Source organism: Rhinatrema bivittatum, chromosome 2 (genome assembly GCF_901001135.1).
Source record: "Rhinatrema bivittatum chromosome 2, aRhiBiv1.1, whole genome shotgun sequence".
Classification (NCBI taxonomy): Eukaryota; Metazoa; Chordata; class Amphibia; order Gymnophiona; family Rhinatrematidae; genus Rhinatrema; species Rhinatrema bivittatum.
This window is the reverse complement of record NC_042616.1, coordinates 682,765,386-682,789,534: the sequence shown is the minus strand read 5'-3', so window position 1 is coordinate 682,789,534 and position 24,149 is coordinate 682,765,386. Positions and strand designations below refer to the sequence as shown.

The window sequence follows — 24,149 nt, the reverse complement described above, 5'->3', positions numbered from 1 at the left end:
ATTCACACATATTCAGCATAGCTCTCTGCTTCAACGGCAGGGGAGGAAATTTTGACAATTCACACATATCCAGCAGAGCCCTCTGCTTCAACGGCAGGGGAGCAAGTCTGATATTTCACTTCAATGCAAAGCCAGCATAGCTCTCTGCTTCAATGGCAGAGAGGAAGTTTGACACTTCACGCATATCCAGCATAGTCCTCTGCTTCAATGGCAGGGGAGCAAGACTGATACTTCACTTTCAATACATAGCCAGCATGGCTCTCTGCTTCAACGACAGGGGAGAATGAAGAAAGGTTGATCTATATTCAGGCAACAATCAACAAGGACTGAATTACACAGTCTGAATAAACAGATAAGCATGGGTGTAGCTTGCTTATTGCGGTGGTTAATACCCCTAACTAAATTAAGCTATTTCACTTAGATGCAGTTCCAACACTGCTCTCTACATTAATGGTGGGGGTGGAAGGGAAATAGAATAAAAAAAGGTTACTAAGAGCCAAGAGAAACAGATAAATATGTGAGAGAAAAAAAAAGTGCTAAAGCTTGCTGGGCAGACTGGATGGGCCGTTTGGTCTTCTTCTGCCGTCATTTCTATGTTTTAAAATTCCTACCAAAAGTAGTATCAGCTTTCTATAGTCATCAATCCATCTTACTCTCTATGTTTTCCCCAAGGCCACATACAGGAGAAGGTGAAAAAGCCCTCCACACCTTGGGCACTAGCTTATTACAAAAGGACTCAGCTACATTGTCAGGCTTCTCAGCTGTTTGTCTCTGTCAATCCTAACTGATTAGGTATAGCAGTGGCCAAGTAAACATTGTCCATTTGGTTATCAAACTGTATTGCATATTGCAATACCCTAGCAGACATCCAGATTACAAACTATCAAGCGAGAACCATGGTTGCATCAGTATCTGATCTATGAGCTGTACCTCTTGAAGACATCTGCAAAGCTACAACTTGGTCATCAGTACTCACCTTTACATCCCATTACTGTCTGTGCAATTTGTCAAAGGATGACAGTAAATATGAACAAGTAGTTTTGCATAGCCTTGTTCACCCAGTAGTCCACTCTCCATAGTGGGCTCTGAGTTGCTTTATCAGTAAATGCTCTGCTGCAACCCTCAGCTTGGGACTTCTTTCATGTCATGGCTAATTCAACCCTGCATATTGACGGAAAAAGCAAGTTTGTGATGTTTTCCGTAGATAACAGGATGAATTAACCATTCTAAATATAAGCCTGCCTCCCTGGAGAGTCGACTACCTAGCTAAATTAGCTCTCAAATCAACTGAGGGGGCTCATGAGGCAATGCCTGAGCGAGAATTCCTACACATGCTCAGTACAGCAAAGGTACTAACTTGAAAAGAGAGGTCTGTTTGGTGCTGCTGCTGGATAACATCATTCATGTGTCATGCTAATTCATCCTGCTGTCTATGGAAAGCACTATTTACGATAAGCAAGCTTGCTTTCCTGTCATGTATTTTATTCTTTAAAATGTTTTTTAAAAGCTACTATACTAAACTACTGATTTTTGAAACCAAGGATATATTTTCTTAACCTTATGCTATGAACAAGGGAGCAAGCAAAGAAAGCTACAAGCATCCCACCAAAAATCACATCACAAGCTGAAAAAGTGTTAGCAAAAATGAAGGTACTTTTTATTTTTATACAGTTTTGATGTATCATTGTCTATGTTCTTTTAGCTAAAATGAAGGTATTGTTTATTTTTACTATCGCAGACAAAAGACCGCTTATACTGTTCTATCAAAATATCAGAATCACAAACCACAAAAAGAACAGTCTATTGTTATAAACACTAAAGTGTCAATAATTCTTAAATGTTATTCTCGTTCAAAATGTATTCATAACTCCATTTTACAGTAGTGAACACAAATTATGTTAAAACATTACTTATCTCATTATGAGATAAAATCTAACTCTTACTTCAAAACAATAATTATCTCAAAATTTTAACCTCCTCTTTAAACACACTTGCAACCATCCCCACACTATGTTGCAACATCATCATCACACTTATATACACACAACCTAGCTTTATCATACCCAGTATTACAAAAACCATATCTTATACATATTTACCCTCTAAAAACAATAGTGAAGCGAAAAAACAAATCTGAGTGTTATAAAAATTGTTTTAACTGTTCTGTAAATTAGTGAAAAACAGTTCACCGAAACATAACTTATCTTATACTGATGTTCACGACTGTATAATGTCCTTCTGATGATGATAATGGAACTCTTATCCTGTTCAATTGTATGTGCTGTACAGTTATCCACCGCCAAGTATTCGTTGCTAATGTTGTTTTAAAGAGGTCGAACGGTCTAATTCCCGTCTTTGGTGATCTCTTTCCCAAGTTTAGAGTCAACATTTTTGTGGACCTTTCACTTATATCAGGCACCTGCTTTGTTTTCATCCACCTTACAGACTATATAATCAGTCACAGTCGTGAGAGGACCCAATCTGTTCTCCTCGCTCTCAAATACCTCCCAGCATGTATTCAATCTCAAATATCTCCTGACACTGCAATGTTTCGGCACCACTGTGCCTGCATCAGGGGATTTGCTCATCCATTCTACAAAAAACCTGGAGAACAATGAAAGTATATATAGAGACTCTTAAAAGTTTTTAGCATTTGTCTAAAAGCGCTACTCACCTCCTTGGTAGCTTGCAAACATACTAACAGTAGTTCTCTTTTAGGTTTATATTTATTGCAAGTAAGATACGAGGGGTGCTATCTTACGTAGTGATGTCCAAGATTCACGTTCCCTTTGATTGGATAAGGGACATTTAAATTCACATTGCATTTCTAGCCCTTTAATTGTCTCTCAACGCTGCAGCATCGGGAGATATTTGAGAGTGGGAGGGACAACAGATTATAGCCCTGCAATTGATATTGAATACATGCTGGGAGGCATTTGAGAGCAAGGAGAACGGATTGGGTCCTCTTGCCACTGTGACTGGGAAGGCAGTCTTCAACTGAGTAAAATTGGTTTTGGGATAAGACTCAGTCCTTTTGGAGGGTGAGGATGTCCAGGTCTAATAATATCGGAGTATCTGGCTCCCCAACTGACCCAGTGAGAATCATTTGTGCCCCTCTGAAGTAATCCCAGTGGGTGATTGCCTTCTGTTTTCCAGGAAGTGGACCCACACTACAGCAGATATTGTTCAGAAAAGGGTATTCTCTAGATTTGGCCATTTCCCTCTCCAAATTCTTCATGGTGTCTCCTTGCGGTTCGGAGTCTAAAAGTGTGGTGATAAGGACTACCCTAGAGACTCCAGCTATTGGATGTTGAAGTAATCACTTTAGTCTCACAGGGGCATTGTCCTGTACATCTTCCCTCAAGAAGAAGACTGACATTGATAGGGATAAATTCAGCCCTGTAGTCTTGGCAATGGAATTATGTTTCTCACAGGACAAGCAGGATGGTTGTCCTCACAGATGGTTGTCCTCACAAATGGGTGACATCGAGGATGGAGCCCACCACGGAAAACTTCTGTCAAAGTTTAAACAGAACTTTGACTGGCCCCTACTGGGCATGCCCAGCAAGGCACTGACCCTGCAGCCAGCAGGGGTCTCCCTTCAGTCTTCTTTTTTCCGCGCAGCAGTTGCCACGCGGTGAAAGGAGCTCTCTAACCACGTTCCTGACAGGAATTTGGAAATTAATTTCCTAAGAAAATTTGCCCCTCAGGGGTCTCCCTTCGACAAATTTTTAGTCATCTTACGGAACCCGGTAAGTTTTTTGCCTTTTTCCATCGACTACCGTCGAATTTGGCCCTTGAGGCTGTTGCACTTACCGATCCCCAGCCTAAATTTTGGCTTCAGGCCATGGCAACGGGGTTCCGCCGTTGTCCGGATTGTACCCGGACTATGTCCATCACAGACCCCCACAGGGTTTGTGTGATGTGTTTGGGTAGTGAGCATGATGTCCTGACTTGCACCACATGTGCCTTAATGACACCCAAGGGTCGCAAAGCCAGGATGGAGAAGATGGGGCTCCTCTTCCATGCACCCACCCCAACGCCATCGATAGCATCGACGTCATCGGAACCGGCACCGTCGAAGTTGTACCATCATCGTCAACCCTCCGGTGACCGTCCGCCATCGATCGCTTCTTCTCGGCCGTCGACTCCCGTCCCTTCCCCGGATGGGCGAGGGGATCGGAAGGAAAAGCAACCGCTAATCGACGGCACAAATCTCGGCCTGTCGAGGATCCACAGCCATCGACCTCTGCTCAAGCCGAGCCACCGACAAAGAAGCCGCGAACAGACCGGACACCCTCCACGTCTCGTTCGCAGGCATCGAGGAAACCCTCACCCTCCCGGAGTGCGGGGGCCGTGATCCCACCGGTTACGGTGGTCCCTCCGGCCCTGCCTCAGCCTCCCTCTCCCGTCGAGCCGGGTATGGTTACCCCTGGTCTCCGGGCAGAACTGGACCGGCTGGTCCAGGAGGCCATCGAGAAAGCGATGAAGAAATTGCAACCTCCATCGGCACCGTCTCCGGCACCGGTCCCAGTGCCGCCCCCGGCACCGACACCGGCACCGGCTTCGCCACCGAGGAGGGAACCGACCACCGAGCCGTTGATACAAGCGCTAGCACCGCTACTCCACCGTCTCCGACTGGATTTTCATCGGCAGGAGAAACACCGTTCCGGATTCCTCCTTCCGGGGTGGTTCCATCGGTGCCTTCTGGTATATCTCCGCCGATATATCCTTTGGTTCCATCCATTCCACGCCAGGCACCGATTCCATCGACAGCACCGAAGCCATCGATGCCATTTCTGGTTCCACCTACGGCACCGATTCCACCTCGGTTTCCATCGATGCCTTTAGAGCCTCAGCCAGGTCCATCAGGGTTACAAACCCCACTTGATCCCTACGATACCTGGGGTGATGATGATGATACATCTTCTGACACGGATTTGCCTTCGCCTCCATCTCCTACAGAGAGTAGAAAAAGATCTCCTCCTGAGGATCTCTCTTTCATTAATTTTGTGAAAGAGATGTCAGAAGTTGTACCTTTTCAACTACAATCTGAAGCTGATGACAGACACCAGATGATGGAACTCCTTCAATTTCTGGATGCTCCAAAAATCATCGCTTCCATCCCTATACACCAGGTGTTTTTGGATCTGCTCAAGAAAAACTGGGAATCTCCTTCATCAGTGTCCCCAGTTAACAAAAAAGCTGACTCCACCTACCTTGTCCAGTCAGCACCAGGTTTCCAAAAACCTCAACTGGATCATCGCTCTGTTGTGGTTGAGTCCGCGCAGAAGAAGGCCAAGCGTCTTAAGCCACACTCTTCTACCCCGCCTACCAGGGACAACAAGTTCCTAGATAGTGTTGGACGGAAAGTCTATCATGGAGCTATGTTGATTTCACGCATAGCTTCATATCAACTTTATATGACTCAGTACAACAGAGCCATCCTTAAGCAGATGCAAGACTATGCTGACACGTTACCAGACCAATACCAACCGCAGCTTCAAGCCCTTCTTCACAAGGGATTTGAGGCAGGGAAGCACGAGATTAGGACTGCCTACGACATATTCGATGCTTCCACAAAAGTTTCAGCCACAGCTATCTCAGCCAGACGTTGGGCTTGGTTAAAATCATCCAACCTTCGCCCAGAGGTTCAGGATCGTCTTGCTGATTTACCCTGCTTAGGCGATAATTTGTTTGGAGAGCAAATTCAGCAGATTGTGGCGGAGTTGAAAGACCACCATGAGACGTTGAAACAACTCTCATCTGTCCCACCTGAGCTGACCTCCAAGCAACCGCAAAAGAAAGACTCTAAGAAGTCATTCTTTCGACCACGCCGTTATTATCCTCCATCGGCCAGGCCTCGTCCAGCTCGATCCTCTACTAGGCCTCAGCCGCGTCAGCCTAGGAAACAAAGGCCTACTGTAGCCCCTCCTCCTGGGCCTGCGGCTGGACTTTGACTCCCCTGTAGGGAACACATGCCAAACCCCTCTTCCGGACATCCCTGTAGGAGGTCGACTGTACCATTTTTTACAACCTTGGTTGCAGATCACCTCAGATCAGTGGGTGCTAACAATTATCGCACAGGGTTACCACCTCAACTTCATATCTCTTCCGGCAGACTCCCCGCCTCTTCAAGCGTGGAGTCTATCCACCCATTTGGCTCAATTACAACAGGAAGTATCCCTTCTTCTGCAATCAAATGCTATAGAACCCGTTCCTCCCTCTCAACGAGGCACGGGATTCTATTCCAGATACTTCCTAATACCAAAGAAATCAGGGGGACTACGTCCCATTTTGGACCTTCGAGCCCTCAACAAATACCTTCAAAAAGAGAAGTTCAAAATGGTAACCCTAGGCGCGCTGCTCCCTCTGCTACAAAGAGGGGATTGGCTGTGCTCTCTCGACCTCAAGGACGCTTATACCCACATTGCGATCACACAATCCCATCGCAAATATCTGCGGTTTCTAGTAGGCCACGACCATTATCAATACCGTGTCCTACCTTTCGGTCTAGCTTCTGCCCCACGAGTCTTTACCAAATGTCTCGTAGTGGTAGCAGCATTCCTAAGGAAGGAAGGTGTCCACGTCTACCCATACCTGGACGATTGGCTAATCAGGGCCTCCACCCAGCAGATAGCTCAATCCTCCCTAAAATTGACAATTCAAACACTCCTTTCCTTAGGGTTTCTCGTCAATTACGAGAAATCTTGCTTAGTCCCGTCTCAAACCTTATCCTTCATTGGGGCAGACTTGGACACCTTACAGGCAAAGGCTTACCTTCCTCTTCAGAGGGTCCACACCCTAATGTCCCTGGCTCGCCAGCTCCAGTCTCAGAACACTGCCACGGCTCGCCAGTTCCTCATTCTCCTAGGGCACATGGCATCCTCGGTTCAAGTCACTCCCATGACCCGACTAGCCATGAGAGTAACACAATGGACTCTACGACACCAATGGATTCAAGCTTTTCAGCCTCTGTCCTCCATAGTCACAGTCACACAAGCGCTGCGCCTATCCTTAACCTGGTGGACGACTCAGGTCAACCTCCTTCAGGGCTTACCCTTTCTTCCACCGGAACCGCAAGTAATCCTAACCACCGACGCTTCTCACATCGGTTGGGGAGCCCATGTGGACGACTTTCAAACCCAAGGGTTATGGTCCAAAGAGGAAGCCGAACACCAGATCAATTTCCTGGAACTTCGAGCAATCCGCTATGCGCTCCGCACTTTCAAAGATCATCTCTTTCATCAGATAATCTTAATCCAGACGGACAACCAAGTGGCCATGTGGTACATAAACAAGCAGGGAGGCACAGGCTCCTTCCTTCTGTGTCAGGAAGCTGCGCAGATCTGGGCGGAAGCCCCTCTCCCACTCCATGTACCTCAGGGCCACTTACCTGCCGGGAGTAGACAATGTATTGGCAGACCAGCTGAGCCGTGTCTTCCAACCACACGAGTGGTCACTCGATCCTCTGGTAACGACCTCTCTGTTTCACAAGTGGGGTTCTCCCCGCATAGACCTCTTTGCGTCCCCTCAGAACCACAAAGTGGACGATTACTGCTCTCTCATTCGGAGCCAGCACTCTCGGCCGAGGGATGCATTCTCCCTCAAGTGGACAACCGGTCTGCTCTATGCATTCCCTCCACTTCCTCTTGTGTCAAAGACTCTCGTGAAGCTACGCCACGACGGGGGAACCATGATCCTAATAGCACCCTACTGGCCACGCCAAGTATGGTTTCCAATACTCCAGGATCTCTCCATCCGCAGGCACATTCCTCTGGGAAAGGACCCGCATCTGCTCACTCAAAACGACGGATGCCTCCTCCATCCCAACCTCCAAGCCTTGTCCCTGACGGCATGGATGTTGAAAGGTTAGTCCTTCAGCCTTTCAACCTTTCAGATTCCGTTTCTCGGGTCCTGATAGCTTCACGAAAGCCTTCCACAAGAAAGTCTTACTCATACAAATGGAAAAGGTACACATCATGGTGCACTTCTCAGTCCCTTGATCCCCTTTCCTGTCCAATCTCCAAATTCTTGGACTATTTATGGCATCTCTCTGAATCAGGTCTTAAAACCTCTTCTATCAGAATGCATGTCAGTGCGGTAGCCGCCTTCCATAAAGGTGTACAGGGTGTCCCTATTTCAGTACAACCCCTAGTAACCCGTTTTCTTAAAGACTTGCTCCATCTGAAGCCACCCTTATGTCCTCCGGCCCCATCTTGGGACCTTAACCTGGTTCTTGGTCGTCTAATGAAACCTCCTTTCGAACCTCTGCACTCCTGTGAGTTAAAGTATCTCACATGGAAAGTGTTATTCCTCTTGGCTATCACTTCAGCTCGCAGGGTTAGTGAATTGCAGGCCCTAGTTACCTATCCGCCTTACACTAAGCTCCTGCAGGACCGGGCGGTACTCCGCACTCATCCTAAATTTTTACCTAAGGTAGTTTCTGAGTTTCATATCAATCAATCCATCATACTACCTATCTTTTTTCCCAGGCCCCACTCCAACTCTGGAGAGCAGACCCTGCATACCCTAGACTGTAAACGAGCTCTAGCTTTTTACCTAGACCGTACAGTTTCCCATAGGAAGAGCACTCAATTATTCGTCTCTTTCCATCCTAATAAGCTGGGACAACCTGTGGGTAAGCAGGCTCTTTCTTCCTGGTTGGCGGACTGCATTTCTTTTTGCTATCAGCAAGCTGGCATTCCTTTTCAAGACCGTGTTAAAGCACACTCTGTGAGGGCCATGGCGACGTCAGTGGCACACCTTCGATCGGTGCCGCTTCCTGACATCTGCAAAGCTGCAACCTGGAGTTCTCTCCATACCTTTGCAGCCCATTATTGTTTGGACAAAGCTGGAAGACAGGACTCCATCTTCGGCCAGTCTGTCTTGCGTAACCTTTTTCCAACCTGATGTACCAACACCCTTCCACCTACCCGGTTGGGTGCGGATGCCCTTTCCCAAATTTCTCCTCACTTATTGTGCTTGCTGCACACCGTTGGGTACATTTGGTGCAAGTCGGGACATCCTCAGCTCGGTACTCACCCATTTGTGAGGACAACCATCCTGCTTGTCCTGTGAGAAAGCAAATGTTGCTTACCTGATGTAACAGGTGTTCTCACAGGACAGCAGGATGTTAGTCCTCACGAAACCCGCCCGCCTCCCCGCGGTGTTGGGTTCGTTTTATTTTTACTTTCTAGGCACTGCCTGTAGCTTTGAAAATCAGACTGAAGGGAGACCCCTGCTGGCTGCAGGGTCAGTGCCTTGCTGGGCATGCCCAGTAGGGGCCAGTCAAAGTTCTGTTTAAACTTTGACAGAAGTTTTCCGTGGTGGGCTCCATCCTCGATGTCACCCATTTGTGAGGACAACCATCTGTGAGGACTAACATCCTGCTGTCCTGTGAGAACACCTGTTACATCAGGTAAGCAACATTTGCTATCTCAGTCCAAAAGGTTTTGATAAAGGGGCAATCCCACAAAATATGACAAAAGGAGCCATCCATTCTGCAATTACACCAGCAAAGTGGAGAAACAGAAGCATCCCCTTTACTAATCCTAACAAGGGTTAGATATGATCTTAGCAAGATCTTTAGCTGTGTATTCACCAAAACAGAATAATAAGTATCTCTCCAAATCAGTGGCCAAAAAATCCTATAATCATGCTGCCCCAAAATCTCTTCTCAACCCTTTATATAATGATGAGGAGCAGACAAATACTTAGCTAAAACTCTATATAAACATGAATTCAATCCCTTATTACCCATTTAATAAAAAATAACTTGTTCAAACACAAAAGATTCTTCAGTCAAACGTTTCAGGTTAAGAGGGCTCAAAACAAAGGAGAACACATGTAAAAGTAGCATATATCATAGTAATTTTCAAAAACTCACTTATGCTCGTAAAATCTTTTTAAAATTTAGCCCTATGGAGTAAAAGCAATTTTCAAAAGTCCATTTATGCGCGTAAATCTTTTTGAAAATTACTTCCATAATGTCTAATCTGAAAAAAATGAAAAAAGATAGGCCGCTTACTTATTAAGTTGTCAAAAGTACAACTCATAAAAAACTGAGACATTCTGTCAGCACCCAAGTTGTCATCCTGAAATGGCCAGAAGGTCCTTCCAATATCTCTTACAAACACTAAAGCTATCAGTAGTATAGAAGGGTGGAGACATGTTACTCTCTAAGCTATAAATTTTGTAAAATTACTGCCCCATATTTCCTGGATTAGCGAATGCATATGCTGATAAAGGAATAGCATGGACCATCAAACTCTCCAATATAATACAGTGATTATAGGTAGAGCATAAGAACCATGAATATGGAGGTCCATATTCAGACACAGTCCGGCTAGCAAAGTTAGCCGGCTAAACTTACCCGGCTAACTTTGGATGTATATGCAATAATGAAACCATACTATTGAATATAGCTGGCTAACTTTAGGATAGCTCTTTGGCCTAATGAGACTTAACCGGCTTATAGGGTCATTTATCATTTCGCCTTAGGGACTTATCACATGCCATAACGCAACACAACATGCATATACAAATTAAAAATTGAGTATTGAAGTGGGAGGAGTTGTGTGGAGTAAATAGAAATGAGGGTATGCTAGCGTGGCGTGCAAAAGAGTAATGCATGTTATCGCAGGATTCAATGCCGGAAATAACTGCACCTTTTTTTTTTTTTGCAGTATGGTGAAAAAACTATTTATCTTGCTTCCGTGTCAGATATCTCAGATATTATCACAGTGATTATTGTGCGTGATAAGAAGAGGATATATAACAGACGCACCTACCAGGCCTTCCTGCCCCAGTAAAAAATACCTGTTCTTACCTGATCTAGCTTCCTAAAGCCATAAGGTTTGTGGCAAGTTTAATTGTAGGGGGATACTGGATGCTTCGGGAGGCTCTCCACAGACAAACAAGAAGTGGAACAACCACCTCAAGAATAGGCAAGGCCTGTTCCAAGCCCTCCTAGGGAAGTCCCTGCACCGGAGGCAGAGGCACGGGCAGGTGGCCAAGGTGGAGGAGATACAAGGATTGCATCTTTTCTCTATGAACATCCTTGCTGGGCAAGGACTATGTGGTTTGCAAGTATCGCCTCAACTCTCAGACTATCCTGGAATTATATGAAGAAATCAGAGGGGATTTGGATCTGGTGACAGAAAGGTCCCACTCTGTGCCTGGCCTCACCAAACTGTTGGCCACCAGCTCCTTCCAAACGACAGTAGGGGTCATGGGGGAAAGGTCCCAAACCACTTTTTCCCACTGTCTGGACCAGGTCAGCACAGGAATCTGACTGCATTAATCGCTGCATAATATTTCCTCGGATCAGGCAAGACTTGATGGACTTGAAGAGAGGTTTATATGCTTTTGCAAACATTCCCAATGTTCTGGGAGCTATTGACTGCACTCACTTGGCCATCATTCCACCCCGTGACAGGGAGATGTACTGCAACAGAAAGCTCTTCCACTCCATCAATGTAAAGTGGTCTGTGACGATTGAATGCGCATCCTTGACATGGTGGCCAGGTGCCTGGGAGCCATGCATGATTCATTTATACTTAGGCAATTGGGCTTGTGTGAAAATTTTGAGGACAGCCTTTATGGTGATGGTTGGCTCATAGGTAAGAAAGATGCTTCTTTCTATATTCCATCTCTGGCTATGTATTTGTGGCAAACCGCACGGACATGACAGGTGGCTGGAGGGGGAGGAAAAGCATTGCTGCCAGCCATAAAAGGCGAAACGTTGGCCAAGATCGGGCTGATTATATCCAATTGATTAAATTCTCTTTCCAAGGCTCCGGTCTTGCTTTGTTTTTTCACAGGGGCTCTTGATTATGGATAAAATATAAATTGGTAATCCGGGCACCATATATGGTTACAAGGTGTATTTACTTGTTTTATCACTTGTGATAAAAGTCAGCAGCTAGTCCTCTGAGTCCTCAGGGATCTGTATTGGGACCCTTACTTTTCAATATATTTATAAATGATCTGGAAAGAAATACGACGAGTGAGATAATCAAATTTGCAGATGACACAAAATTGTTCAGAGTAGTTAAATCACAAGCAGATTGTGATAAATTGCAGGAAGACCTTGTGAGACTGGAAAATTGGGCATCCAAATGGCAGATGAAATTTAATGTGGATAAGTGCAAGGTGATGCATATAGGGAAAAATAACCCATGTTATAATTACACAATGTTGGGTTCCATATTAGGTGCTACAACCCAAGAAAGAGATCTAGGTGTCATAGTGGATAACACATTGAAATCGTCAGTACAGTGAGCTGCGGCAGTCAAAAAAGCAAACAGAATGTTGGGAATTATTAGAAAGGGAATGGTGAATAAAACGGAAAATGTCATAATGCCTCTGTATCGCTCCATGGTGAGACCGCACCTTGAATACTGTGTACAATTCCGTTCGCCGCATCTCAAAAAAGATATATAATTGCGATGGAGAAGCTACAGAGAAGGGCTACCAAAATGATAAGGGGAATGGAACAACTCCCCTATGAGGAAAGACTAAAGAGGTTAGGACTTTTCAGCTTGGAGAAGAGATGACTGAGGGGGGATATGATAGAGGTGTTTAAAATCATGAGAGGTCTAGAACGGGTAGATGTGAATCGGTTATTTACTCTTTCGGATAGTAGAAAGACTAGGGGGCACTCCATGAAGTTAGCATGGGGCACATTTAAAACTAATCGGAGAAAGTTCTTTTTTATTCAACGCACAATTAAACTCTGGAATTTGTTGCCAGAGGATGTGGTTAGTGTAGTTAGTATAGCTGTGTTTAAAAAAGGATTGGATAAGTTCTTGGAGGAGAAGTCCATTACCTGCTATTAAGTTCACTTAGAGAATAGCCACTGACATTAGCAATGGTAACATGGAATAGACTTAGTTTTTGAGTACTTGCCAGGTTCTTATGGCCTGGATTGGCCACTGTTGGAAACAGGATGCTGGGCTTGATGGACCCTTGGTCTGACCCAGTATGGCATTTTCTTATGATCTTAATTATGTTTAATTATGGAAAAGGTACATAGCTGATATTTTGATTTTATTGAATATGGATTCAGAGCAACTGCATGCACTTTATCATTGGCTTAACCAAAGGGATCCCAATTTGAAACTTCAAATGAAAAGTAATAATGTTGAAATCCCATATTTAGATATATTGATTAGAAAAGGTGCAAATGACAAGTTTTTTACCACAATTTATAGAAAACCTACTGAATGTAACAAGTTATTACATTTCCAAACTGAACACTATAAATGTTTAAAGGAAAATTTCCTTGTAAGGCTTAAAAGACTGTGCTCCACTGGTGATGAGTATGTTCTCACAGGACAAGCAGGATGGTAGTCCTCACATATGGGTGACATCACAGGATGGAGCCCAGTCACGAAACACTTTTATCAAAGTTTCCAGAACTTTGACTGGCCCCTACTGGGCATGCCCAGCATGGCATTAACCCTGCAGCCAGCAGGGGTCCCCCTTCAGTCTTCTTTTTTCCGCGCAGCAGTAGCCTCGCGGTTTAGGAGCTCTGAAGAGATTCCTGACAGGAATTTTCCTCACGGAGTTAATTAAATTTAAATTGCCCCACAGGGGTCCCTCCTCAACTTTTCTCAGGCCGCCGTACTCCGGTAAGTTTTTGACTGTCTTTCGTCGATTACCATCAAGTTTGGCCCTCGCGGCCTACTGGCCGTTGACCGTACCGCGGCTCGATTTTTTCTATGGCCATGGCGTCGGAGTTTCGTCGTTGCCCGGACTGTACTCGCACCATGTCTGTCACAGACCCTCATGGAGTCTGTGTAATGTGTTAGGGCCGTGAGCATGATGTCCTGACTTGCACCAAATGTGCCCTCATGACACCAAAAGGAAGCAAAGCCAGAATGGAGAAGATGGGACTCCTCTTCCGTGCTCACACCCCGACGCCGTCCATTGCATCGACGTCATCGGAACCGGCACCGTCAAAGTCGCACCACCATCGACAACCGTCCGGTAACCGCCCGCCATCGACGTCTTCACGGCCATCGACTCCCGTTTCTCCCCCTCAAGATCGAGGGGATCGTAGGGAGAAACATCGCCATCAGCATTGTAAGTCTCGGACCGTCGAGGGAGCGAAATCACCGACCGAGCCACCATCAAAGAAGCCCGGTCCAGGAACGGCACCGACCATTCCTGCGACCGGGACATCGAGGCCACCCTCACTCGATCAGGGTTTGGGAGTCGCAATTCCGCCTGTAAAGGTGGTCCCTCCGACTGTGCCTCCACCTCCCTCTTCCGTCACGGAGCCGGGGCTGCTTGCTCCAGGTCTCCGGGAAGAACTGGACCGGCTGGTCCAGGAGGCCATTGACAAGGCGATGCAACGGCTCCACGTTCCTCCAGCACCGACATCGGCACCGAGAGTGGAACCGGTCACCGACCCGATTCCAGCAGCGCTGGCACCGCTGCTATCCCGGATGGAGGCGCTCATGACCGCCCTTCCACCGGTGATTCATGGGTCTCCAATGGCTCCGGTGCGCTTCCCGTTGACAGCTTCATCGGGAGGAGAAACACCGTTCCGCATTCCTCCTTCGGGGGTATTGCCTCAGCCATCGATGCCATGTCGTCCCTCGCCACCGATTCATTCATCGGGGGCGATCACATCGGCGCCATCGATGCCAGCACCGATGCCCTCCAGGGCGTCCACGGTGCCCCTGGTGATTCCTTCGATTTTCTCGGAGCCTCAGCTGGGGCCTTCGGGTATCCAACCTCCTTCTTGTCCTATAGGTCAGCCTGCTGATCTTTATGACACCTGGGGTGATGGTACTTCCACAGACACCGATGACTTACCTTCACCTCCCTCTCCTACTGAAAGTAGAAAGCGTTCTCATCCAGAGGACCTTTCTTTCATTAATTTTGTGAAGGAAATGTCTGACTTGGTCCCTGTTCAGCTTCAAACGGAGGAGGATGATAGGCCCCAGATGATGGAGCTTCTCCATTTCCTGGATGCCCCTAAAGTGATCACTTCTATTCCCATTCATCAAGTACTTCTTGACCTCCTCAAAAAGAACTGGGAAAACCCTGGATCCATTGCTGCAGTACACAGAAAGGCTGACACTACCTATTTAGTGCAGTCAGCCGCTGGCTTTCAAAAATCTCAGCTCGACCACCACTCAGTTGTGGTAGAATCGGCTCAAAAGAAAGCAAAAAGGACGAAGCCTCACTCCTCTACCCCTCCTGTTAAGGAACACAAGTTCCTAGACAATATTGGTCGACGAGTGTTCCAAGGGGCCATGCTCATCTCCAGAATTGCTTCTTACCAGCTGTACATGACCCAATACAACAGGGTCATTTTCAAGCAGATACAGGACTTCTCTGAAACCCTGCCTGACCAATTCCAAGAATAGCTTCAAATCCTTGTCAACAAGGGGTTTGAGGCAGGAAAGCATGAGATAAGAACAGCTTACGATATCTTCGACACCTCTACTAGAGTATCTGCAGCTGCCATTTCGGCAAGACGCTGGGCCTGGCTCAAATCTTCTGACCTTCGCCCAGAAGTACAAGACAGGCTATCAGACCTGCCCTGTGTAGGAGACAATCTGTTCGGTGAACAGATCCAGCAAATAGTGGCTGAATTAAAGGACCATCATGAGACCCTTAAACAGCTCTCATCGATACCTTCTGACTTCCCCTCTAGATAGCCCTTCAGGAAGGACTCTAAGAAGTCATTCTTCCGTCCAAGGAAGTACTATCCTCCACCACCAAGGTCCCGAACTACGAGGCCTTATCAAAAAACTCAGCCTCGCCAGGCCCGAAAGCAAAAGCCGCAAGCAGCTCCCCAGCCGGAGCCTGCTTCAGGTTTTTTACTTTCACTTGGAGAGCAGCAGCCTGATTCCTCTGCCAAGCATACCAGTGGGAGGTCGATTGTGCCACTTACACGGCATGTGGCAATCAATCACAACAGACCAATGGGTGCTAGCAATCATTGCTCATGGTTACCACCTAAACTTTCTTGTTCTTCCACCGGACTCACCACCTCTGCAAGCGTGGAGAGTATCCAACTACTCTCTCCTTCTGGAGCAGGAGGTTTCCCTTCTTCTCCAGTTAAGAGCAATAGAACCTGTCTCACTTTCGCAGCAAGGCCTAGGGTTCTATTCCCGGTACTTTTTGATCCCCAAAAAATCTGGGGGAGTTCGTCCAATTCTGGACCTACGTGCCCTCAACAAGTACCTCCAGCGGGAAAAGTTCAAGATGGTAACCTTGGGCTCGCTTCTACCTCTTCTGCAAAGAGGAGACTGGCTCTGCTCTCTGGACCTCCAGGATGCATACACCCACATTGCGATATCTCCAGCTTATCGGAAGTAGCTCAGGTTTTTAGTAGGCCCAAAGCACTATCAATACCGAGTGCTTCCATTCGGCCTAGCATCGGCACCACAAGTCTTTACCAAATGTCTCGTAGTTGTCGCAGCTTTCTTCAGGAAAGAAGGTGTTCACGTCTACCCCTATCTGGACGACTGGTTAATCAGGGCCCCAACCCAGCAAGCCGCTCGGTCGTCCCTCGATTTGACCCTACACACTCTAATTTCTCTAGGATTTCTCGTCAATTACGAGAAATCCTATTTAGTCCCATCTCAAACCTTGTCATTCATTGGGGCAGACTTGGACACCTTGCAGGCAAAAGCATTTCTACCTCAACAACGAGCACTAACCCTTGTGTCTCTCACTCACCAGTTGCAGTCTCAGTATACAGCAACAGCTCGACAATTCCTCGTCCTTCTCGGACACATGGCGTCCTCAATCCATGTCACACCAATGGCCCGCCTGGCCATGAGGCTCATGCATTGGACTCTGAGGTCACAATGGATTCAAGCTGTTCAGCCTCTGTCCACATCACCGACTCACTCCGTCTGTCTCTCGCCTGGTGGAAAGATCAGAACAATCTCCTCTAGGGACTGCCCTTTCAAGTACCAGATCCTCAACTCATTCTCACCACCGACGCATCCAACCTCGGGTGGGGAGCCCATGTGAACAATCTGCAGACACAAGGATCTTGGTCTCCAGAGGAAGCCAAACACCAGATAAATTTCCTGGAGCTTCGAGCAATGCGATATGCTCTCAGAGCTTTTCAGGATTGCTTATCAAATCACGTCATCCTGATTCAGATGGACAACCAGGTGGCTATGTGGTACATCAACAAGCAGGGAGGCACAGGCTCCTTCCTTCTGTGTCAGGAAGCTGCGCAGATTTGGGCGGAAGCGCTCTCCCTCTCGATGTACCTCAGGGCCACCTACTTGCCGGGAGTGCACAATGTCTTGGCAGACAAACTGAGTCGTGTCTTCCAACCGCACGAGTGGTCTCTCAACCCCTCGGTAGTGACCTTCATCTTCCAACAATGGGGTTATCCCCAGACAGACCTCTTTGCGTCTCCTCAGAACCACAAAGTGGACAATTACTGCTCCCTCATTCGCAGCAAACACTCTCAGCCCAGAGATGCATTCTCCCTCTCGTGGGCAACTGGTTTGCTTTATGCATTCCCTCCACTTCCTCTTCTCTCGAAGACTCTCGTGAAGCTCCGTCAGGACAAGAGAACCATGATCCTGATAGCACCTCACTGGCCATGCCAAGTGTGGTTTCCCATACTCCAGGATCTTTCCATCCGCAGGCACATTCCCTTGGGAACGGACCCGCTTCTGATCACTCAGAACGACGGATGTCTACGCCATCCCAATCTTCAGGCCTTGTCTCTGACGGCATGGATGTTGAAGGGTTAATCCTTCAACCACTTAACCTTTCAGATTCGGTTTCTCGTGTCCTGATTGCTTCACGGAAGCCTTCCACAAGAAAATCTTATTCCTATAAATGGAAAAGGTATACATCATGGTGCTCTTCGCAATCCCTTGATCCTTTTTTTTGTCCAATCCCAAGGTTTTTGGACTATCTCTGGCATTTATCGGAGTCAGGTCTAAAGACCTCTTCCATCAGAATGCATGTCAGTGCGGTAGCCGCCTTCCATAAAGGTGTCTGGGATGTTCCTATATCAGTAACACTCCTCGTAACACATTTTCTGAAAGGCTTGCTCCATATCAAGCCACCTTTATGTCCTCCGGCCCCTTCTTGGGAGCTTAATCTGGTTTTCGGTCGGCTCATGAAACCACCATTCGAGCCTCTTCACTCCTGTGACCTAAAATATCTCACATGGAAAGTGATTTTCCTTTTGGCTATCACTGCAGCTCGCAGGGTTAGTGAGTTACAGGCCCTAGTTACCTATCCGCCTTACACTAAACTCCTGCAGGACCGGGAGGTACTTCGCACTCACCCTAAGTTCTTACCTAAGGTAGTTTCGGAGTTTCACATTAATCAATCCATCATACTACCTATCTTCTTTCCCAGGCCCCACTCCAATCCAGGGGAACAGGCTTTGCATACCCTTGACTGTAAACGGGCTCTAGCATTCTACCTAGACCGTACAGTTGCCCACAGGAAGAGCACTCAGTTATTTGTCTCTTTCCATCCCAACAAATTAGGGCACCCTGTGGGTAAGCAGACTCTCTCCTCCTGGTTGGCAGACTGCATATCTCTTTGCTATCAGCAAGCAGGCATTCCTTTTCAAGTCCGTGTTAAAGCACACTCTGTGAGGGCCATGGCGACTTCAGTAGCACACCTACAATCGGTGCCGCTTCCTGACATTTGCAGGGCTGCCACCTGGAGTTCTCTCCACACTTTCGCAGCCCACTATTGCTTGGACAAAGCCGGAAGACAAGATTCCATCTTCGACCAGTCGGTCCTGCGTAACCTGTTTCCATCGTGACGTACCAACACCCTTCCACCTGCCCGGTGGGGTTAAGGACGCCCTCTGCCAAATTCCACCCCAGTTGTTGTGCCTGTTGCACGCAGTTGGGTACATTTGGTGCTGTTCGGACATCCTCAGCTTGGTATTCACCCAAATGTGAGGACTACCATCCTGCTTGTCCTGTGAGAAAGCAAATGTTGCTTACCTGTAACAGGTGTTCTTACAGGACAGCAGGATGTTAGTCCTCACGAAACCTACCCGCCGCCCCGCGGTGTTGGGTTCGTAAAGTTTTGTTGTTTTATTTTTCGGCACTGCCTGTAGCTTTCAAATAAGGCTGAAGGGGGACCCCTGCTGGCTGCAGGGTTAGTGTCATGCTGGGCATGCCCAGTAGGGGCCAGTCAAAGTTCTGGAAACTTTGACAAAAGTGTTCTGTGATTGGGCTCCATCCTGTGATGTCACCCATATGTGAGGACTAACATCCTGCTGTCCTGTGAAAACACCTGTTACAGGTAAGCAACATTTGCTATATTAGAGCTAAGCAGATGAAGAAGAGCTTTATGTTAAGAGGGTATCCTGAGCAATGTATTTCACAGGGTTACAAGCAGAACTACAGAGCGATAGAAATGTATTATTAGAAAGAACAGACAAAAAAAAATGAAAAAGCTGTATGTTTATTGAAATTTTCATAGCTTGCAACAGGTATCAGCAACATATTATGTAAACATTGGTACATCATCCAGGACCTAGATTATTACAAAAATAAGGTCTGTTTCGTACATAAGAGGGCAAAATCTTAGAAACATGCTTGTTCATTCAGCATTAGATTCAGTGATGAATGTTATTAAAAGGAAACCTAGGTGGCATTTCAAGTGTGGTGGTTGTTCGCTTTGTCCCCAGACCAAAAATTTTGTTCACCCTTTTACATCCAAAAAATATGTTTTGTATGATTTCTCCAACTGCAATACACAAAATGTTGTCTATGTGATTCAATGCCCTTGTAGGTTGCTGTACATTAGTAAAACTAAAATGAAATTGAGGATAAGTTTATCAGAACACAAAAGCTGTATTGAAAGGAAAATTATGGAAGCACCCATAGTGGAACACTATATAGCATATGACCATCAGTTTGAAGATGTGAGATTTTATGTACTGAAGGCTGTGAGGCTAAAGTGGAGAGGAGGAAACCAGGATGCTATTTTATTAAGAGAAAAGAAAGGGAAAAGATCTAGGTGTAATAGTAGATAATACATTAAAATCGTTAGCTCAGTGTGCTGTGATGATCAAAAAATCAAACAATGTTAGGAATTATTAGGAAGGGAATGGCAAATAAAACAGAGGATGTTATAATGCCTCTGTATTATTCCATGGTGAAACCGCATCTTGAATACTGTGTGCAATTCTGGTCACTGCATCTCAAAAAGGATATAGCTGCACTGGAGAAAGTGCAGAGAAGGGTGACCAAAATGATGAGGGGCATCGAACAGTTGCTCTAAGAGGAAAGGCTAAAGAAGTTAGGGCTGTTCAGTTTGAAGAAGAGACTGAGGGGGGATATGATAGAAGCCTACAAAATCATGAAAGGACTTGAACAAGTTAATGTAAATCGGTTATTTAATCTCTCAGTTAATAGAAGTCCCAGGGGGCACTCCATGAAGTTAGCAAGTAGCTCATTTAAAACAAATCGAAGAAAATTCTTTTTCACTCATTGCCAGAGGATGTGGTTACAGCAGTTAATTGGGTTTTTAAAAGGTTTGGATAAGTTCCTAGAGGAAACATCCATAAACTGCTATTACGGTAATTAATAAGCAATAGTAGCTTGTGATTTATCTAATGTTTGGGTACTTGCCAGGTACTTATGACTTGGATTGGCCACTGTTGGAAACAGGATACTGGGCTTGATCGACCCTTGGTCTGTCCCAGTATGGCATGGCTTATGTTCTTATGAAACGGTTCATTTTTGAAATAAGAACTGTTGTTCCCCTTGGATCAACTTTAAATTGGACATTTCAGGTGTATTGAATCCATAATATGTTAATTTTATGTTTGATTTTTGGTCTTTAATGTATTTTAGTTTTCATTAATATTAAAATTTTAAATTTTTTATATTTAATATCTTTTTATCTCTATTTTTTATCTTCTTTTCTTTTTGTGTACCACTCCTGTTGTTTTCATTTCTGTATGCATACCATGGGTTTACTGTGCTTCTGAAAGCAAGAGACAAAAGATTTCATTAAACCAGAGGTGCATCACATATTCCTCAGCCAGGGACTCTGATGGCAAATAAATATTTGCAACAAACAAAGATTTGGCTAAAGAGAGAACTCTATATATGTTCTCTAGCAACCATCATACATGGCCACAGTAAGCTGAGTGGCTTATATATGCAAGCTCGTATGGCTACTGGGCTTGAATAATCATCGGTTGCTGAGAATCTTGGAAAGTGCTGCCACTAGGTGCCAAACAACTACCGTGTAAGCACTTATCTGATTCCACATGTAGAAGATTAATGCATATAACCCTGAAGGGCTGCTCCAACACTGCGGTGTTTCGGAGTGTTAGACTCCTTCCTCAGGGATCCTTCAGGATGTGCTTATGGTACTGTGTGGAAACAAAAAACAGTTCTTAAATATGCCTACGGGGCTAAAAGAGACAATGGAACAATATCAGGCTGGTTGTTGTTCCATTGTCTCTTTTAGCCCCGTAGGCATATTTAAGAACTGTTTTTTGTTTCCACACAGTACCATAAGCAAATCCTGAAGGATCCCTGAGGAAGGAGTCTAACACTCCGAAACACCGCAGTGTTGGAGCAGCCCTTCAGGGTTATATGCATTAATCTTCTACATGTGGAATCAGATAAGTGCTCACACGGTAGTTGTTTGGCACCTAGTGGCAGCACTTTCCAAGATTCTCAGCAACCGATGATTATTCAAGCCCAGTAGCCATACGAGCTTGCATATATAAGCCACTCAGCTTAGTGGCTATGTATGATGGTTGCTAGAGAACATATATAGAGTTCTCTCTTTAGCCAAATCTTTGTTTGTTGTTTGTTGTGGACTTTTGGCTTTTATAAGAGTATTCCTAATTCTAAATAAATATTTGCTGCAGGGGCATAGGCCACCCAAGTAAGAGAATTACTTCTGAAATGTGGAAGGGGGTGGGGGAAGGAGAAGAGGAAAAACATGCACACATCTATGGTTTCATAAGGGTTGCAGGTGACAACTTGAGCCCAGTCACTTGCCCATGCAGGGAACCAAAGCAACAACTGCATGCTTTCTTCCATACTGCCCACACATCAGAGGTTCACCATACTTTGCAAGGAAGACAAGGGTTTCATAGATCAACAGAGAGAATGATGTTTCCCTCTGGGCCAAATTTAGGACTTGAGCTCTCAGAGGCAGAATTGGAGGGGGAGGATAGGGGGGAGGGGGAGAGAAGACTCTGGAAATCAGATAGTAGGTGAAGTCCCTCTATCACTACCCCTCTCCAGAGACCCATAGCAGTGCCCCTTTGAAATGAATGACTTGGCACAGTTACACTACTCTTTGGCCTGGGTGTTTGGCACCTTCAAAATATGGCGCCCTAGGCAACTGCTTATGTTGACTATGACTAGCTTGCACTCAAGCAGCAATCAAATCTCAGCCTAGAAGACAAACATATCCAATTGCTTGATGATTGATTTTGAAAAAAGCAATTTTACTTTTGAAAGAAATGGGCAGCTAGCCTCAGATAATCCATATGGGCACTTTTGTTTTTTAATATTTGTAATGGCAAAGAAGTATAACCAGCGAGAATAATGACTGCTGTCTGCAAGCACTGCTGACTGCCAGCACAGAATACTTGTGTATGTACTGGGTCTGTATGCCTGCATACTGCTAGGTGAGCATTAGGCAGGCAGAGTAGATACCAAGGTGACCTCAGCATGGTGAAGACCTATAAAGGATACTCCATCACTTGTCCACTTATACCCAGAAAACAAGGAGGAGCACAGTATAGTTCCAAGAACACGGTAGAAACCAGCCCTCGAAGTGTACACATGGACCAAGTAAATCACAGATTCCCACCTTTCGCCATGTATGGAGAACTGGACACACATGAACTAGCATGAAAAACGGTGACGAGCACAACACAACAAGTGCCCAACAACAAGTGCCTGGGTGCAGTTGTCATGCATAAGGTGAAGTCCTGTGATTACTGAATCAATCTTCACCTCCCCCGCTGCTACCAATAAGGTCTGTATGATGAGGCTATACAGAAATTTCAACATTGCCATGAGAGCGAGCTCATTATGGAAAACCAAGCAACGACCAGTCTGTTGCTGGCAAAAGTGGAATTCAAGCCTTCAAATGACTAAAACTTTTGCTGTTTTCTTAAGTTGGTCTAAGCATAAGGTCTGCATCATGGCGCATAAGAAGTTTCTGATATGTCTGTGAATGTTAAAATACCAAGATTTGGGATCAGTGACCAAGTAACTGATAATTACAGAAAGAAGTACCAGTTGTCGAGTTTTCCGTCAATTACCGTCGAGTTTGGCCCTCGCAGCCTACTGGCCGTCGACCGTACCGCGGCTCGATTTTTCTATGGCCATGGCATCAGGGTTCCGTCGGTGTCCGGACTGTACTCGTACCATGTCCATTACAGACCCGCATAAAGTCTGTATAATGTGTCTTGGACGAGAGCACGATGTCTTGACCTGCACCAAATGTGCCCTAATGACACCAAAAGGTCGCAAGGCCAAAATGGAGAAGATGGGACTTCTCTTCCGTGCTCAAACCCTGACTCTGTCCATTGCATCGACATCATCTGAACCGGCACTGTCAACGTCGCATCAGCATCGGCCACCGACCGGTGACCACCCAGCATCGATCACTTCCTGGCCTTCGACACCCTCTTCTCCCCCTCAGGACTGAGGGGATCGTAAGGAGAAACATCGCCTTCGGCACTGAGAGTCTCGGACCATTGAAGCATTGAAACCATTGACCTCGCAATCGTCCGAGCCGCCGCCGAAGAAACAACGTCCAGAAAAGGCACCGACCTTTTCGGCGACTAGGTCACCGAGGCAATCCTCACTCGACAAGGTGTCAGGAGCGGCGACTCCACTTCTAACGGTGGTCCCTCCGGCTATAACTCTGCCTCCTTCTTCTGTTCCAGAGCCGGGGCTGCTTGCTCCAGGTCTCCGAGAAGAATTGGACTGGATGGTTCAGGAGGCCATCGACAAGGCAATGCATCGACTCCAGGTTCCTTGCTAAGAAAATGCCGCACACTAAGAGAAAAGGGAGGGTCAGGGTAGAAGCTCCGACAACCCTGACTCCTACCCTATCTCAGACGCTGATCCAGGGCTTTTTCACACTGGTAAATATGACGCCGGGAGGAGTCCGCTGTTGCC

General features: G+C 46.1%; 1 protein-coding gene across 2 annotated transcripts in view; it reads left to right on the top strand.

Moving 5' to 3' along the window:
- Positions 1–24,149, top strand: part of LOC115085471 (uncharacterized protein MG328 homolog) — a 401,953-nt gene that overhangs the window by 152,544 nt on the left and 225,260 nt on the right. For both annotated transcript variants that reach the window (XM_029591537.1, XM_029591536.1), the window contains exon 4: positions 1,572–1,650. In XM_029591537.1, the coding sequence (XP_029447397.1) occupies positions 1,572–1,650 (79 nt within the window). The remainder of the gene's footprint in view (positions 1–1,571; positions 1,651–24,149) is intronic.